General features: G+C 38.2%; 1 protein-coding gene across 1 annotated transcript in view; it reads left to right on the top strand.

Moving 5' to 3' along the window:
* Positions 1–17,955, top strand: part of LOC136009981 (loricrin-like) — a 34,349-nt gene extending 16,394 nt beyond the window's left edge. The window contains exons 26-49 of the mRNA XM_065670544.1: positions 908–946; positions 1,634–1,672; positions 1,942–1,980; positions 2,267–2,305; positions 2,700–2,738; positions 3,399–3,428; positions 4,693–4,734; positions 6,591–6,629; positions 7,329–7,367; positions 7,638–7,676; positions 8,054–8,092; positions 8,450–8,491; positions 9,331–9,375; positions 9,808–9,843; positions 10,195–10,227; positions 10,770–10,799; positions 11,890–11,925; positions 12,364–12,390; positions 13,481–13,513; positions 13,938–13,976; positions 14,972–15,010; positions 15,544–15,582; positions 16,307–16,336; positions 16,747–17,955. Of these exons, the coding sequence (XP_065526616.1) occupies positions 908–946; positions 1,634–1,672; positions 1,942–1,980; positions 2,267–2,305; positions 2,700–2,738; positions 3,399–3,428; positions 4,693–4,734; positions 6,591–6,629; positions 7,329–7,367; positions 7,638–7,676; positions 8,054–8,092; positions 8,450–8,491; positions 9,331–9,375; positions 9,808–9,843; positions 10,195–10,227; positions 10,770–10,799; positions 11,890–11,925; positions 12,364–12,390; positions 13,481–13,513; positions 13,938–13,976; positions 14,972–15,010; positions 15,544–15,582; positions 16,307–16,336; positions 16,747–16,845 (951 nt within the window). The 3' untranslated portion in view covers positions 16,846–17,955. The remainder of the gene's footprint in view (positions 1–907; positions 947–1,633; positions 1,673–1,941; positions 1,981–2,266; positions 2,306–2,699; positions 2,739–3,398; positions 3,429–4,692; positions 4,735–6,590; positions 6,630–7,328; positions 7,368–7,637; positions 7,677–8,053; positions 8,093–8,449; positions 8,492–9,330; positions 9,376–9,807; positions 9,844–10,194; positions 10,228–10,769; positions 10,800–11,889; positions 11,926–12,363; positions 12,391–13,480; positions 13,514–13,937; positions 13,977–14,971; positions 15,011–15,543; positions 15,583–16,306; positions 16,337–16,746) is intronic.
* Positions 17,956–18,264: the final 309 nt, after the last annotated feature.

Raw genomic sequence — 18,264 nt, forward strand, 5'->3', positions numbered from 1 at the left:
CTTGGTGTTTTCATTTTTTTTTCTTTACCCTTAAGCATTTTCTCATTTTATTTTATTCTTTTTCTACAATACAACTTCCCTTCTCAATCCTGCACAGACTAGTTCCTTCTCTTGCCATCTCCAATTCACATTACATTTCATTTGTGTTTTTCTAATGCTGGATATATAAGATTCAAGTTCCTGCATCTGTATATTGCATAGGAATGGTTCCTTTCCATGTAGTGTGGTGACAACTGCTTGCTTTTCTGCCTAAGAACATGCCTTTCCTCCTGACTAAAGTATATTTCCTATTAATTCTGGTGGAGCTGTTAATACAACTGTAGGTTTCATGTCTCATTTTCTCACAGTTTAACTGGATCTCTAACAACTGTTTTCCAGTATCCTGCTTAGCAGGAAATTGTTCTGTAAAAATTCAGCTGTGCATTTCAGCCACAAGTATAGCGTGTCATCAGTTTACACAGTTTCTGTATCAAAATCTTCTTGTGGATATTCAACAAAGATAAAATACGATAGCACTGAGGGCCCCAAGGCCTTCTGAAGGAAACAATGGTATGAAAGAAACTAAGGTACAACAACATTGATGTGTTCCACTGAGCTCTTACAGGAACCAACACAGCATTTAAAGTGCTGCTGGTTTTGACTATAGCATTCTAAGAGGAAATAACATAGTTTGAGATGTGATCTCATTCCTTTATTATGCTATATGAGGATTTTTGGATTTTGAGGATTCCAAAGAATTGCCATTCTCTAGAAATGAGCAGAGAAAGAACTTGAAAAAAATGCTGCTTACTCTACAGCCTACATCTTTAACCTTCCCAACAAGCAGTGGTATTCATTGCCTTCCACCCTTGCTTAATAAAAAATAGAACTATTTGCTGTGCAGTAACTAGATTCTAACATCTTTTAGGGCTCCAGCTCACTATCTGGCAGTCAGCAGAATGAACGGGTAAGTACTCCCTCCTTACATGTTGCCAGGGTGTATGCCCCAGGGCCTGGCGACTCCTAGCCACCTAAATTACAGCTTGTGTGGAAGCTGCCACAGCAGCTTCCAGTGTGGGACAAAAAAGTCCCGCAAGCACAGAGGGAATGAGGATATGGTTAAAGTACTGCTAGAAATCCCAGCTGATGCTGAGGTGTACTCTTGAATCTCTAACATTACAAACCACAGTACCACAATTTACTTGTTCAGGTTCCTGCACTTTTTTACTCATTACCTGGCTGCAGAAGGCTTCAATACCATGATTTGTCCAGCATTTATTTAAGTATAACCCTTTGCTGTAATGTGCTGTATTACTCACTTCTGAAGGCTTCCATTTTCCTGTCCTTTATACATGGCACACATTTTATTTATTCTAATGAGAATTAAATGACACAGACTGAGAAATTACTTTGTTGGAGATATAAGAACTCTTTAATCATTGCATCCAAAAGAATATCTTTCACTAAAGGAGCAATTGTCAACAGGCATAAAGGAACATGTGCTGTGTTAAACAGAAAGACTTTTTTGTTGTTGTTCTTAAACAATCCGTAAGAGAAAATTAAGGAATGTGGAGAAATTCAGCTTCCATCCTGATCTTTCCAGGTTTGGGGGTTTTGGGATTTTTTTTCATGTAATTTCAATGCATTTTTCCAGGATTTTTATTCCCCAGGAGGCAGCCAGTCAGGTGGACATGTAAGCATCTATTTTATTCCTTATTTGCAGTCCCCTTCCAATAGAACATGGCTGTTCTATTTCAATTGTCCTGATGAGTAAATGATACCCAACTGTTTATCTCCTAGAATTTCTCATGACATCTGGCATCATGTCTTGTAAAACCAAATGGCAAACTGTTTTTAAAAGATTAATGATTGAAAGATTAAAGAAATATGTGTAAGACACAACGTAGTCTTGTTTTCCAAAAGCTATTGGAAACAAAAATAAATTGGGTCTACTTTTTGCAGGGCTCATCCTCTCAAGGTGGTGGCTACTCCAGTGGACAGGTAAATACTAACTATTTGTATTTTTGACCCCAAGTATCTGTTATACAAAAGCTTGAGCCCCCATATTGCACTACAGCAATCTTTTATCTGGGAGCAAGATTCACTTGGTACTCAAACACCTTTTCCTTCTGTATCTCTACGTAAAAGTCCAAGTGTAAGCAGAGTGGTCAAAACACTATTCATCTATTGACTGATGTCCTAACACCAGGAAACAAGTGAAAATAAGAAATATTTGATATTAATTTCTATTGTTAACTATTAATTAAGTTATTTTTATTTTTTTCAGGACTCCTCCTCATCTGGAAGCAGCCAGTATGGTGGGCAGGTGGGAAATTTCTCTTCATTGTTGGCTTGGCTTTGGTTAAGGGTTTTGGGGTTGGTATTTTTTTGGGGTGGGGTTGTGGGTTTTGGTGGTGGTGGTGGGTTTTGGTTGGTTGGGGTTTTTTTGCAGGTTTTGTTTGAGGTTTGGGGGGTTTTGTTTAACTGTTTTTCCTCCAATGTACACATATCAAGAAAATATGACCAGATTGGCAGTACCTAAGGTTCCAGACTACTGTGGGGTTTTTTATCCTAATTAATCTTTCTATAGATAAAACTGGGTTAGTAACCAGATAGATCTCTTCAAACAAACGTTACAGAGTAGAAGACAATGGGTGGTAAATCAAACATACATGTCAAACTTAAAGAAAGTCTTTTAAATGAAAATATAACATTTACAGGGTTCAAGTTCTTCAGGAGGCAGCCAGTATGGTGGACAGGTACGCCTTCCTTTCTCCACACAGTTCAGTTGTGCTAGTGGCAGGCACTCACAATTTACTTTGCCTATCTTTCCTATATGAGAACTGTGTTCTGCCAACACTGTCCTTTCTGCCTAAAGCCTCAGCAATGACATATTCTTTTTTCATGTCATTCAGACATCCTGCAGGCCAGAGGCATCAGTAGTGGCTGTGGCAGTTGTACTGGAACTTCTACCCCTGCTTTGTCGCTATATGTTTTTCTTCTTACCCATTTCACGCAGATTGAATGTGGGAAGTGAGACACCGAATGGTGAACTGCTGGCCACCTCCCACTTATACTTATCAGAGAAGAAATCACATGTTTCTGTATGGAAAAAATATTGCTATCTGTAATATGACTCGGAATGTTTTACTTGTCCTTTTAGTGAGTAAGGTTTTGAAGGTAAAGACTGTAGATAACAAGTTAAAGATAATTATTTTAGAAGATTTTTGTCTCATCAAAGCAGTAAGGACAGGAATAGTTGCATAGGATGAAGAGACCAGAAAACAGCTTAGTTTCTAGAAGATGGGAATTTGGACAATTATGAATGTACCTGGGATGATAGAAAAAGTCATCTGAGTTGTAACTGAGGTCCCTCCTAGTCCTGTTCTCCTGATAAATATTTTCTGCATTCTTGACAGGGTGGATGTGATTGTTCTGGGACAAGTTCTGTAAGTGTTATTTTTTATTATTTATTTTCTTTTACTGAATTATTTAACTGGAAAATTATCTGTGGCCCTATTTATGTCTAAGTTATTTATTTGAATGTACTCTTAATTTTATAATCATTGCTCCTTTGGTGACTTATGTATTACTGACATGGTAGGAGTTACTTCTCATTATGCCAGGATAAAGAATTAGGAATTATAAAATCATTCAGGTTGGAAAAGACCTTTAAGATCATCAAGTCCAACCATAAACGTAACACTGCCAAGGCCACTGCCAACTAACCCGTGGCACTGAGGCTTCGTCTCCATGGTGTGTGCACACTTGCAGGGACGGTGACTGCAGCCCTGCCCTGGGCAGCCTGTTCCAATGCCTGAGCACTCTCTGGGGAAGGAATTGTTCCTCAGCTCCATCCAAACCTGCCCTGGTGCAGCTTGAGGCCGTTTCCTCTTGTCCCATCCCTTATTCCTTGGGAGCAGAGCCCAGCCCCTCCTGGCTCCATCCTCCTGTCAGGCAGTTGTAGGGAGCGATAAGGTCCCCCCTGAGCCCTCTCTTCTCCAGACTGACCCCCCCAGGACCCTCAGCCGTTCCCCATCACACTTGTGCTCCAGGCCCTGCACCAGCTCCATTGCCCTTCTCTGGCCCCGCTCCAGCACCTCAATTTCTCTCTTGTAGTGAGGGGCCCAGAGCTGAACACAGGATTTGAGGTGCGGCCTCACCAGTGCCCAGTGCAGGCGGACAGATTGCATTAAACAGCAGAATTAACTAACAAAAGATCTATCATGTAGGAAAGTCAAAATAATATCAAATGTACAAAATTGCCAACCATTCAGAGTTGTCTTAGAAATCAATGTTTACCAAATTTAAAAAACAAAAACAGAACAACAAAACACAACAAAAAAACCTGAGCCATTTCTCATTTGTGCTTTTAACTCCATATGAAATTATTTAGGCTGTGGTCAATCAATATCTAGTATGTAAAGGACATTCCTGCACTTTGGGTAGCATTCTTATTCACTATGCAATGAGGTACGGGTAGATACAAAATGATTTGTTGTGACTCATGGTCTTCCAGGCCAAAAAAAGACCATTTGCTATCTTGGCAAATTAAGAAACGTAAGTGAAGTGCCATTTAATTGCAGGCTGGGATACTCCTCCTTTCCAATGCCACAGAACAGCCATTCTAAGGTTTTATTTCATTTTTAGTTTATGATCAAAGACAAAGGCTATTTTTTTTCTTTTTCTCCCCATCCCACCTCCCCCTTACAGGGTGGATCCCCTACCTTAGTCAGGAGTGATACCTCTGCAAATGTAAGCAATATTCATCAGCTTTTAAGTGTGCCCTGCTTTTGTTTTGTCAATATAACAGCTAGAGAGGTTAAAAGAGTCAGTACCTAGTAAAAGTCATACACTTGTGTAAAAACCCTACCTCAGTTACAATTAAAAGTAGACACAGGACATTCATGCAACGCTAACAGTTTCTCTTTCTGTTTGAAATGGTATTCATTCAAAGAGGAGTCTTTGAATGAAAATGCTGTTTGACACAAACATAGGTACATAACAATATTTATTTTGGATATTAGTTCCATTGGGTTCCTTGGCATTATGTCAAAATATCCCTAAGGACATGGACTTATGTGTTTGTATTCTTAGATAATTTACCACAAGAAAGATTAGTGTTCATAGATAGGAATTTTAATTTATCCCACATGGATAAGAGCTCTTTTGCAGGAGAGACCTGTTTAGAGCATTCCCAAGGCCAGTTCCGTTCATCATGTATTAGGAAGTTATGCAGCATATGTCGCTGGAGCTCTGTGTGTACTGCACTAAAGAGAGAAAAACCATTTGGGTCTTTTTGTACCTGGGACAGAGCTCTGTGGCATTGTTGGCATTGTTACCAGGAGTGGCGTCAACTAGTAGATACCAGGCTGGCTTGGGCACAGCTTTGTGTCTGGACAGAAACTGGTATTACATGATAAACAGGACTGCTGCCTTGAAGGAAAGAGGAATGTGTATATATCTACAGTCAAGAAAATATTCTTACCCCTCTGTGTTCTACATACTTCATATTATTGATGTTGGGAATTGTTTCCTTTGAAACTTCCAGTTGGGACTTGGGTTTTTTTGTTTTGTTTTTACTGGCTTGGCCATCTTTGGACAGCAGTTTGTAATCAGGGATATTGTGTATAGATTAAGGGAACATAGTTATTGTGTCTACACCAACAAGTACTGCAAACTGCTAGGACTATTTCACCCTACAGAGTGAAACACCCAGTGCTGATGAATTGATGGCCACACTGTACACATTTCAGGAAGGGTTTGCTCTGGTCTGGTCCCGTGGATCAAAAGTCCATTTGCTACATGAACGCACTAAGTATTACCCTAGAAAGCATTCTACAATTTAGATTAACCTTAAAAGTATCCAGTTAATTCATTCCAAGACTCAGTGTTGTTTGTTTTGCATCATGGAGTGAGGACTATCTCAAAGCACACAACTGACCTCTATTTTAATGTACCCAACACCTCAGCATGGGAGAATGGCTTTTGCATACTGAACGTAGATCTTGATTCTCCCCCAACTCTATGTTCTAGTCCACCTCAGAACATTGTCTTTAATATCTTCTTCAGAGGACAATTTACATTTTACACAGTTACGATTCCCAGTGAAGGCCACGTTTCTGATAGATGCTGAACGTTATGTACTAAATACAAACCAGTTTCATTTCTTTATGAGCTTAGCAGGTCTTGTGGAAGCTCAGAGTACTCAAAAGCTCTGTAGGACTCTGCAAGAATGAACTTTAAAAGCTTTTTGTGGAGATGTCATTCTCCAGTGTGCTGATTTTAAACAGAAAGAAAGAAACTGCCTGTCCTTCAGTCAGATCTTTTAAAGTGTAACAACAGGTATTCCTTTCCGGAAGGGCTCTGGAGGCATCCATCCTAATGGACAGGTACACAGTAAATTTGAGCTGTATTCACAAAGTAGGGAAGGCTGGATTTTATATTTTGAGTAGATTTTAAACCCGAGCAAATTAAAATTAAAGTAGGGATGTATAAACTGCTGTCTTTCAAGGAGTTTTGCTTTGAAATAGTTCTGTTGTTAGAGAAAAACAACCGGTTTCTCTGCTTTTCTTTCTTTTTTCTTTTTCTTTATTATTTTCCCTCCCCAGGGCTCATCTTCTTCTGGAGGCAGCCAGTACAGTGGCCAAGTAAGTACTCATTCCAAAAGGAGAGCCAGCTTGTTATGGTTGTTCACAAACTCATTTCAGTTCAGTTTTTGTATGGGTACTATGTTTAAAGAGCAAAAACATAGTAAATGAAATTCCGCATAGAATTCAATGTGTCCCAAAGATTATATATGATGGCTTTTTTAGTCAATATGCCCTTGTTTTTGTGAGACTTGCATAATGAAGCTCACACAAAACCCAGGTGTGGGTAAAGAACAAAGCAAAATGTAGCATTTTTGATTCCTAGTGGATCTAATTCCATTAAGAAGAATAACAGATCCAATCTCCCCTCTTTAAAGAGACCTCTTGTTGTATGTCCAGTGAACTTGCTGATTTTGGTTTTCAGAGACCTGTTGGGCAATTTTTACTGATAGCTTTGGCCCAGGATTCAGCTTTCAAAGTAGAGAAATGCCATTCTCCTGAAATGAGCAGAGAAGACACTTGAAAGAATGCTGCTTTAATCTTCCCAACAAGTCATACACAAACAAAGCAGCAGGGGTTTTGCCTTCCACCCTTGCTTAGGAACTTGGGTATTCTCCCAAGGTACTTGTAAGGCTTGAACTCTAGCTATTAAATCATACTGAAAGTCCTGCTCCTTTGCTCCTGTTGTCCTGGAAGAGTCATGTTTTGGTTTAAGGAAATCCTACAGCAGGTAACTCACTTATTTGGTACTTTTTACAGGATTCGTATTCCTCTGGAGCTAGCCAGTATGGTGGACAGGTAAGCTCTTCTTTTCGTATTTGATGTGATATATTTGTTTTACCGTTATTTGACTCTCGTTAAGCAAAGGATTATCCAGATAGCTATCTCAGTATTCCAAGAAACTTCATAATGATCTATTCTCTGTAGTAATATTGTGAATTCAAGAAATACAAAGATACAGAATTTATTCTGAGAAGATTAAAGTCAAGTAACAAAATACAGATGTCTTTGACACTCGTCTCCATGAATGAGGTATTCAGAAATAATTGGTTTTCAATATCTTTCTAGGGGGGATCTTCTTATGGAGGCAGCCAGTATGGAGGACAGGTAAGCACTGATAGTCCCCACTTCTGTAGTTCTGACCTGTGCAAACTTGTAGTTTATTTATTGTCTACCTGACTGTCCACCTTAGCTTGACTCATCTAAGTCTAAAATCTTCTCAATAAATCTTTGTAGTATTCTGTGCTACTATGATTAAACTAAACAAGCGCAGGTGAAGAGCATTATTTAAGACTAATTAATAATAGAATGTGAAATACATGATTGACTCAATTGGCTCTTGAAATTTTCAGGATTAGAGGTCCTGTCTTTCAGAAATAAACACATGAGGCTGACCAAAACTTTTCAAAGCCTCATGAATTGATTTTATGGTTCTGTAAAATGGGTGTAAAGAAGTTTCAGTTCCCTTTTTTGTTGATATTTAGGGTTCACCTTATTCAGGAAGCAGCCAGTATGGTGGACAGGTGAGAATCCTTCCCTTGTGGTGTCTACTACTTTATCTAAGAGACTTGGTACTTACCTGTGTAAAAGAACATTTTAAGGAGGTTGAGTTTTTTTTCCCCCTCATGTTTTATTTAATGTGTTGCTAAACATATAGTAGTTATAAATGTAAGTGATACAAAGCCCCAGGAGAGCTTTTAGGAGGTGTAATTTCTGGTGCATCATGATAAATGCAGATGAGTCTCCCTCCTTTTTGCGCAGTCTGGTTCAGTCTACTCAGTTTTGCACTGAAAGAATTGGGCATCTCTCCTTCATATGGAGCACTGTTTAAAGGAGCACTATGACATGGATATAGAGATTATTTAATTCTATTTTTTCAGGGTTCATCTTATTCGGGAGGCAACAGCCAGTATGGAGGACAGGTAAGAATCTCTTCCTGTGTAGTCCTTACTCTAACACCTATCTTCTACATCAAAACTTGGTACTTTTCTATGGACTGAAAGAAAATTGTGTTTTGAATAAAACCGAGTAATAGATGATCAAGTACCTAAAGATACATGATGTGAAACAATATAGAAACTATGAAGGCCCAGTACTTCTGTGGTTTCACAGTCAATGCAGCTCTGGCCTTGTTTTACCCTCCCACATGCCCTCCTCATTCTGGATCTGTTTCCCTTCTGCTGATGCTATAGATTCTTACCTCCAGCAATAAAGAGTGGCTGGAAGCAGACTGCATACCTTCTGTACCTCAACCTATGGAATACCTCATCCCTTCAGCAAAATGCAGTATCAGAGCTGATACCAGAGAAGCAGTATATCTCAGCAAGTGAATGGGGAGAAAGTCAGGATTTCCCAAGAGGTGTTCCATGCCCTTGTGAAATGAAAGATGATGGATAGGGTTCCTAGTGCTGCCTAATGGTACAGCCTTTACTATAGTGTAAAGTCTTCAACAAACTTACCCTTAGCCTCTGAAAACATTCATTGTCTGATTTATTGGAGAGGAAATTAGAGAAGAAAGAGATTTTCAGTCCATATACAGTCTCCTGAAACTAGGTATATAATCCTGATAGCTCATGATCAGTATTCTGGGTGATTCACTTGTTACAGACTATCCCTAATTTGCACAGAACACATACAGGGATAGGTTGGGTGACTATTTTTCTGTAATCCTTCATTGTACGGCAGAGAAAGAAATAGTCTTTCTTTCAAAAACCCTTAAAGAAGCTTTTTAATAGAGAAATAATTGGCACCTTTACTTCAGGGTCCATCTTCCTATGGTGGCAGCCAGTATGGAGGACAGGGGCAGGTGAGAATTATTTTTTCTGTTCTTTTTTTAAAGTTGTTCATCTTTCTATTTGGGTTTTTTGGTTTTGGGTCTTTTTCGGGGTTAAAACCAGTGTATTTTATAAAGGGGTGGCTTACAGCAGAGCAGTGTTTAGGCAGAATACATGAAAATATGACCTTCTGCTGTGTCAGCCCACTCAGGAAAGTAAAACATCGCACACTCTAGCAGCACTGCTCACCCCTGCCGGAAGCTGACTGTGATTTGAACTTTACTCTTCTGATTAAACAGTAGCCGTTGTAAAAGCCAGTAGATTTCAGTGTGGTTAGAAAGGAGGTGTTGGCATTCCTGTGACACTTAAATACATGGAAGAAAATAACAACGTGTTTTTCCATGCCAGGTCATACATAAGTTAAAGAATGTGCTCCAAATGTAAATTCTTTCTCACTTTTTTAGGGTGCTTCGTCAGGAAGCAGCCAGTATGGTGGACAGGTAAAGCTTCTACTTTTATAGTATTTGCAGTTTCAGGACACAATTCATTAGGAAAACTGACCCATGGTTTTTGCAAAAAAAGGAACATTTTAAGAAAGAATAGCTTTAAGCCAAACTGACTGAGGATTGCCAAGTATGGGTCTGTCTGCTATGTCAGATCATTATGTGAGCAAATGAAACAGGGATGTGTGTGACTGCAGGGAAATGCTTCCTTAAACAACCGGTGGTTCTGAGAATCCCATTTTTGTTGTTATGTTTAAACGGAAGTGATTTCAAAGTCTAAGCACCACAGAGAACAAGTGAGAATGTTACTCAGTAACACAGGAATAACCAGTTACTCCTTTTCTCCAGGGTTCTTCAGGAGGCAGCCAGCACGGTGGACAGGTATGCCTTTCTCCATACAGTTCAGTTGTGGTAGTGGCAGGCACTCACAATTTACTTTGCCTATCTTTCCTTCACAACAACTGTGTGCTGCCAACACTGTCCTTACCCATTTCATGCAGAATGAATGTGGAAAGTGAGACACTGAATGGTGAACTCCCGGCCACTTCTCAGTTAGTTTTATCACCTAGTAAGCCTCCATTGGAAGTAATGTGTAGTGTTTGCTGTAATATTTGTAGCATGAAAGAGTGCTGCATATATTCGAGGTGCTCTGGCCTCTTACTCTTTTGGTGGATAAGGATTTTACTGCAAGTTTTAAATGAGAAATTAGAAGACTCTATTTAAAACTTTGACCAGTAGGTACACACCTAGCCTGAAAGGATGGTGAAGAAGGAAACTCCTTTTTAAATGGAGCTTGGTGAGTTTATGAGCAGGATTTTGGAGTCTGTTTTCTTGCAGTAGCAGAATGTGAGTTTGATTTACTAATTCAGAGGCTTCCTTCAGTCATAGACTCAGGAAAATAAGTTTGGCTGTTTTTTATGCAGGGTGGATGTGTGTGCCCCGGTGGAAGTACAGTAAGTATTCCTTGGTTTTCTATATTGCTCATAGTATGTAATTCCCAAGGAACTGCATTTCTTGAAATCATTCTGACTGTGAATTTATATGTATGATGGAATTTTTTTCACATTGTACTAAAATGAGGGTTTTTGAACCTGCTAAGAACAAAAATACAAAGTGACTTGCAACTGTTCCTGTATTCAAAACTAGCCACCCAGACACACTTCTGTTGTCAAGGAAATACCTGGGAAATAAATTACCCTTTCCCCACCCTGGATTAAACAAGTAGTAATATTCCTGGTATCTGTGTTTAATACTATAAATAGTGCTAACTCTGTAAAATACTTGGACATGAAAAACTGCTTCAAAGCTTTTATTTCTTTTGTTTTGTAAGAGATACCTGGAACTTTAAGAATCTGTTTCCCAAGTGTCTCATAGTATATCCACTGAGGTTTGGACATGTGTGTGTAATAGTCCTCTTCTTATGATGGTTATTACCAGTATGATTGAGCCAGGGAAACTCAGTTCTAAAATCTTGGCCCAAAAATAGCAGAGCTGTACATTAAAAAAGTTAAAGCTGTTTCCATTTTTTCTGTCTAATCAGTATATTCCCTGTACTTGGGTAAATACTTAAAACAAAAATGCACACACACAAAAACAAAACAAGACCCTTCCCCCCCCACCACACACACACACTTTTTGCTGGAATTCAGCTAATTTACTTTTAAGGGAAGGTTCAGTTATCTGTTGTCTTGGAAGAGTCAAAATTGTTTAGATGACTACTTCTCTTTCTCAGATTATGAAATCAAGCAAAACCCACATGCTATAAATATACCAGTAATGGGATATGTGCCACTTCTGAGAATCTGAAGTGCTGAAAACATGTAAATTATCAGTTTACTTCTCTTTGCAAGCAAATAATCTGAAGAAATGTGGATGAACTAACACTAACTCATTTACTTCTTTAATCAACCAAATAGAAAAGTATACTAGTCGTCAATGTAGATGACTTGATCATTGCAGTAGGTCAATATGTTCTCTTGGTTTTCCTATGCATGACATTGTATTAATTTCAGAGTAAAACTTGCTATTTTTTGTTGCATACAGGGCTTTTATGCAGGAAACAATTACCCTGGTAGACAGGTAGGCAATTTGTCTTGAACATTTACACAGATTAGTTCCTTAGGGGTAAGTATGGCACAGTTGCCAGAATTGCCCAGAGCCATTAAATATTCAGTTCAGTTTAGTCACAGAGGTAGGGACAATAATTTCACAGAGTGCATGTGGCTTATAGTGAATTGCTGTTGACATTGCAGTTACATCTTTCTGTCTACTAGAGCCGAGATTTCACTGTGTAGCTCTAGAAGCTTTCTTAACTTGAAAAACCAGCAGAGACTAGTATGGGCTTCATCTCATTGCATAAACCACTAATCTGGTGGGCAGAGAAGTAGCCATTTGCCACTGCTATGTATTATTGTTCCAGTTAATCAGTGCCATGAGTATTGTTTAGATTAGGTCCAGGTTTTTGATGCCAAGTGATATTTAAAAACACCATTTACAAATGTTTCCCCTTTTTTACAGGGTTCATCATACTCTGGAAGCAGCCAGGCAAGCAATGTTTCTTTGTTTTCAAGATCTTCTTCCTACTTGCTATTTATTGAATGAAAAATAGGATGCAGTGCATCTGCTGCCAGGCACCTTGTCAGAGTCCTTTTACTCTCAATAAATATCTGAAAACAGGGGCTCTTCCTCAGTAAATGAAATGGAGTGGCATGAACAAACTCCAATGTAAAGACACTGCACAGATAGTCATTTTAGTTCTTTTAACTCTTTTCTCTCAAGTGATGATTTTAATTCACTTTTTTTTTCACATTCCTATGATACCAAAAACTCTATCTTCTCTGATTATATTATTATTTTCTTTTTTTTTTTTTATTTGTTTAGATTAAATACTTAGAAACTTGGTACAACATCTACCAATAGATATTGCTTTGAAAATACAAATTCTGGTGTGTTACCTGCAATAATACTACTTTACTCATCTTCAGCTGCCATTAGAGCCTCTTATTGTAAGCTGCTCCCTATGTACCTTTTGTAGACTTCATAGTTTGTCACTGAGTGAGAAATCTTGCTAGCCCAAAGAGTTAACAGATGTAATGGATGGCTCTCTAATAAGAAGGTGGACCATATTTTTCACTAGTATTACTCTGTTTGCAAAGTTTCACTCTGCTATACTAAAAAACTAATTACTTTTTACTCCATTGGCAAGCTTTTGAGTTCAGTATCACTCTATTAAGATAATTTCTTGTTGCATAGAGAGGATTTTTAACAGCTGCAAACCAACTCTTTCCAAAACACTTCTTTTCTTACAATAATACACATGAAACTCTCTGAACACGTTTTTGACCTAGAAAATCACAAATAAAGTAGATTTTTTTCCCCCTCTTGAGCAGAGCCACACTTAAAGACACTTTATACCTGTATATTAATGTCAGAGAATAATATTAGCAGATATTTTATGACTGTTTGCCAAATTTATTACTTTCAAGTGTTGAGTAACTTAGAAGAATTAAGGCAGAAGTGTTTCCACATTCCTGCTGGGATCCCCTGTCAGAAGATCCTTTTACTAGGTTTCATTCTGCACAGAAAAACAAAAAAATGCTTAAGCATTTTGGTTTCTTGTGATTTTTTTTAATAGGGATCCTCAGGAAGCAGCCGGTATGGTGGGCAGGTGGGTATATTCTCTTCCCACACCATCAGTCCTACAGCTTTACCTGTACTGTCTGGATCAGGTCATTTACTTGGTGCTGTAAGATACATTCATCTGGCCGTGTTGCTGAGGTTAAATAGTTGAGGTAATATTGATTAAAGTTGTTTCAGCAAGCTGAATAAAAGAATTGGTTACAGTGAATTCCTGCTCTGTGTAAAACACTACCATTGCTATCCTGTATTTCATAACACCACTTTCTTGATTCAGCATAAGAAATTGCCATCATTTTGATTTGCAGTAGACAGCTGAAGTTTTAGGTACCCCAGTTACTTTTTGTTCAAATAACATCCAAGTAAGTTTGTCCTAAGTATTGCACAAATTGTCTCAAGACAGTGATAGAGGATTTATTCGTTCAATTAATACATGTTTGATTGACTTCTTACAGGACTCGTATTCCTCTGGAGGCAGACAGTATAGTCAAGGAGTAAGTAAAAAAAATTCAAGTTTACCTTTCTTTTTTCTTATAAGCCTGCTACAAATATATATCCAATTAGATATGGAGCTCAACTTCTGAATTAGTTGTAGTCAACACAGGATGAGGTTACAGGATATTATTATTATTATTACTACTATTATACTTCTTAACAGGTATTTCTGTTTAAATTCATAGTAATCAATGTTCTGTGCTCGGGGCTCACTTTTTCACTGACTTTATGTGCATTTGTTTTAAGTATTCTGGATTGCTTTGACGAAAATACTTTCTGAAGGGAATAACAGTTGGCATTTGACTATGCATATTTTCATCTTCTCCCATTTCAGACCACTTTTTCTTACTATGTAATTCAGACCTTGCTCTCATTCTCATTCAATGGCAGGAGATACAAATAAGCACACCCAATGTTTTATCTGTTGTTAAAAAGCAGGCACAACTGTTACATTTTCTTCTGCATGAATCATAAAGGTGAAAGATTTTGTGTACCATATTTGATGGCATTTCTTAAAGAATCAATGCTTGTCCTATTGCACTGACATTCAAATAAGCAGAGCAACTTTGCCAGAAAGCTGCATAAGTTTAATAGAATATGTGTTTTTCAGTATCCACCTTTATTTTCATTTACTTTGTTATCACAGCTTTCTTCAAGTAGGAAGAAATCTAACTGTAGAGTGATTGAAGGGGAACTAATGTTTAATCGGACCTTATTATCTTTTCCCTTTCCATATATTAAACATATTGTAACTTCAAATTAGCTCTTTCTACTTGAGAACTTTCAATCAAATTCTCTATCCAATACATCGTTCAAAAGAACACTTGTAATGGAAAGATGTTAATGATTTGTGTTTCAGATAAGCTTTTCCGTGCGATTTTTAGTTGACTAGACACAAAATAGTGTTTGTTCTCCTGTGGTCCTTTACTCCAGATAGCCAGAATATACTGAAGTACAAATAGGCTTAGAGTCAAAAATGGGTATCTTTTTTCAGGGCTCACCTTCCTCAGGAAGCAGTCATCAAGGAAAGCCAGTAAGGATATTCTTCTTTTCAGTATTCCACAACCAAGTTAGAAATGTGGTATTAGGTTTGAAAATAGGTAACAATAATGAGGGTGAAACTTAAAATTCTATTACAATTGTGAAGTGTGACCAATAAAAGGTGAAATACTGGGTTCACACTTGAGCCTTCGGCTGAGGCAACATTCATTCCTGCCACAGCAAAGTTTTGATACACTCTGTTACTTACTCATAGGGTCATTCTGTTAAGAACGATGTATTTATATAACAGGATAACTGTTTCAAACTTTGTAGTTCAGTCAGTGATACGCTGCTTTGAAAACCCTCTGTAACTGTTCATGGAATGAAAAGGACAAAGCTGCGCTTACTCAAGACCATTCAATTAAAATACGGGGTGGGGGAAAGGCAAGGAAAATGGTAAAATCAAGTCGTCAGTATCAAAACTACTAATATCCAGGGCATTCTCAAGCCTGCTGTGTGCTTTTTGGGTACAACTCACTAGGAGGCTCATACAACAAAAGTAAATGGCTTATAATTATTGTACAGGGCTCCTCTACCTCAGGAAGCACTTATTCTGGGAAACCGGTAAGAATACTTTCATCGCAGCATTTTCACCTTCTTTTCTTAGAAAACAAAGAACCTGAGAGGTTGACAGCAATTTTGGGCTGGTTTGTTCTGAAGAGAACATTGTGTATTAGTTCCATTTCTATTAGAGCACATTTAAAGAAACTGCTGTCAAAAATACAGCCTCAGCCTGGGAAAGCTCTTTCAGTATCAGTTATAGTTTAAATCTGAACCTGCCTTGCTTCCCATTCCAGTTTGTGGCCTTTTTACAATTTTGATACTCTTCAGTTCCTGTTCCCTGTGTAGATTTGATAGACTCTGCCCAGTTAATCCTTCACTTTTATTTTGCTATAAACTGGATTGTTGAGTTTCTCCCTGGCAGGTTACTTTGGTTTGCACTCTCTTCCCCCCTTACCCACTTCTTTTTTCAGTAGTCAACAATTTTTTTGCATCCTCTTTTAATTGTAGGGATGGAAAACTCTATGGAATAGGGTAATGGAATGAGACAGAGAGAGGCTTTTGCCCTTTCAGTAATTTTAGCTGAAACTTTCAGATGTCAGATGAGGTACTTTTGGTTATACACTCTCTCTATTTCCTTTATTTATGCAAAGCTACTTTCCTCTTGAACAACTTAAAGCCATGCAGTAGGTTAAGCTATGGAAATTTTGTTGATCACAGACAAAATTGTGTTCAAAATCCCCCAAACTGGGAACACTTTTAGATTGATTTGTTTGTTTCTTTTCAGAATTCTCCTTCCTCGGGCGGCAGTCAAGTGGTAAGCACTTTTTGTAGTTTCTACTCATTTCTTTCTCTTCATGTTGTAGAAAACTGAAAGCGTTGTCTACCCTGTCAGTTGTCTGTCAGATTTCCTATCTCTGAATAAAAGGTTGAGAATATGTGCACGACAATAAAAGGGAATATTATCAACAAAAATGAGGAAAAATGGGACCATTTAAGTGTTACAAAGCACATAGGAAGTACAAACTTTGAACCTTGCCTATCACTGAAGACCTATTGATTTACGTGTACTATATACATGGATGTGATCTTGTAACATCAGAAGTGTCTGCTTAATAAGAAAAGTTAATAGGAAAAGATTATTCTGAAACTTTCCATGCTTTTATAATAGTAATAACTAGAACTATTTTGAATTGGGTTTATCAAAATGCTCTCTTTTTTTTACAGAGCTCTGCTGGGAAACACTCCACTCCCGGATTCCTGCTGTTATTCAGTGTTTTGAGTGCCTTTGCTCTCTCTGCTGCTACATCAAAATGGTCTATATGAACTTCTGAAGAGTTGTTTGGCATCCTAGACATGGATTATATGCTGTAATACTAGATTAATTACTTGTTGTAAGAAAAACAAAATACCCTTAATTTGAATTGGCAGATGCTACTTGGCTGTTACGTTCTGTGTGTAGCTAGTATGTCATGCCTCTCATTAGTTTACCTTTTGTTTTAGTCATTAGTAGATATCATTAGTTTTGTCAGTGTTTTAGGCATCATTTTAAGAGAGCATATTGTACCCTACCTATATGGTTTATTTTTATTTCCCACGGGCAATGCAAAGAACCTGAAATCTGATGGATGCTACAAACAACTCCTTAAAAACTATTCGGCTATTGACAAGAGCAAAGGAGGTCAAATTGTTGTATATTGAAACTGCCTGGTCATCATCAGATGAAATAAGGCTAAGGTGAACATCTGATAAGCAGTCCTCCATGGGACAGAAGAAAAAATGCTAGAATAATATTAGAGTATCGGGTTTAGCCCAGTGGGCTAAAATTTTGGGGGAAAAAAAACACATGGGACTAAAATCTTGGGAAATTAATTATTCATTAAAGAAGCCAAACAGCTCAGAGCAAAGAAATGCTGAATTCTGTTCAAATACCTGAAGTTCTGTAGAGAAGCATATGAGGCAAACACACCCTAGATTAGGCTGCTAGTGTAAAAGCTGCTGAAAACCAATGCATTTTCCCTTGGGAAGGAATGGAAATTTAATTAAGTTCATAAAACTGGTAGTTTCTTGGCTCCTTTTCTCCAGTATTTAGTCTAACCTGTGATACCAGACATATCTTCAAGTTTAATATCAATAATGATGCTGATATCTGCAAGCAGGCATAGTAAATGTGGTCACAGAAAGACCATGGCCCATTTTTGAGTTTGGGAGAAGTTCCACATCTTGCAGCAAACTCTTCTGGAACTGCCAGAGCTGTGTCTGTATGTGCTGTGGCCATTGCTCTGGCACCCTGTTAGCAGTGGTGTGCCCTGCACCGGAACTTCTGCAGCTCCAGCTAAGCTCCTTTGGTGTTAACAAAGTGCCTTGTCCTACGGAGTACTTCTAATTATTGTCTTATGGAAAATGTGCCTAGTATTAAAGTTACATTTACTTGTACTGTGCTTGTCTCCTGTGGTTTACAATTATAATTGATGAAATACATTTCCATTCAAGTTCTGCTACGAGCTTCAGCGGGGCCAGGGTGTCACTTGTGCTGCACAGGATGCACTGTCCTATGCCAACCACCAGTAAACCAACCTAAGTACCTGAAGCTGTAATTGAAACATAAAGGAGTTTTGCCTAAATACGGTCTTCAATATTTGGTGGACAATTTGTTTCTTTGCAACATGGTTCTGACTCAGGGCTCCATATCTTAGTGCGGACTTGCCTCCTCTAATCGATTTATCACGGATTTCATACAAAATG

The sequence above is a fragment of the Lathamus discolor genome, chromosome 3 (genome assembly GCF_037157495.1).
Source record: "Lathamus discolor isolate bLatDis1 chromosome 3, bLatDis1.hap1, whole genome shotgun sequence".
Lineage (NCBI taxonomy): Eukaryota > Metazoa > Chordata > Aves > Psittaciformes > Psittacidae > Lathamus > Lathamus discolor.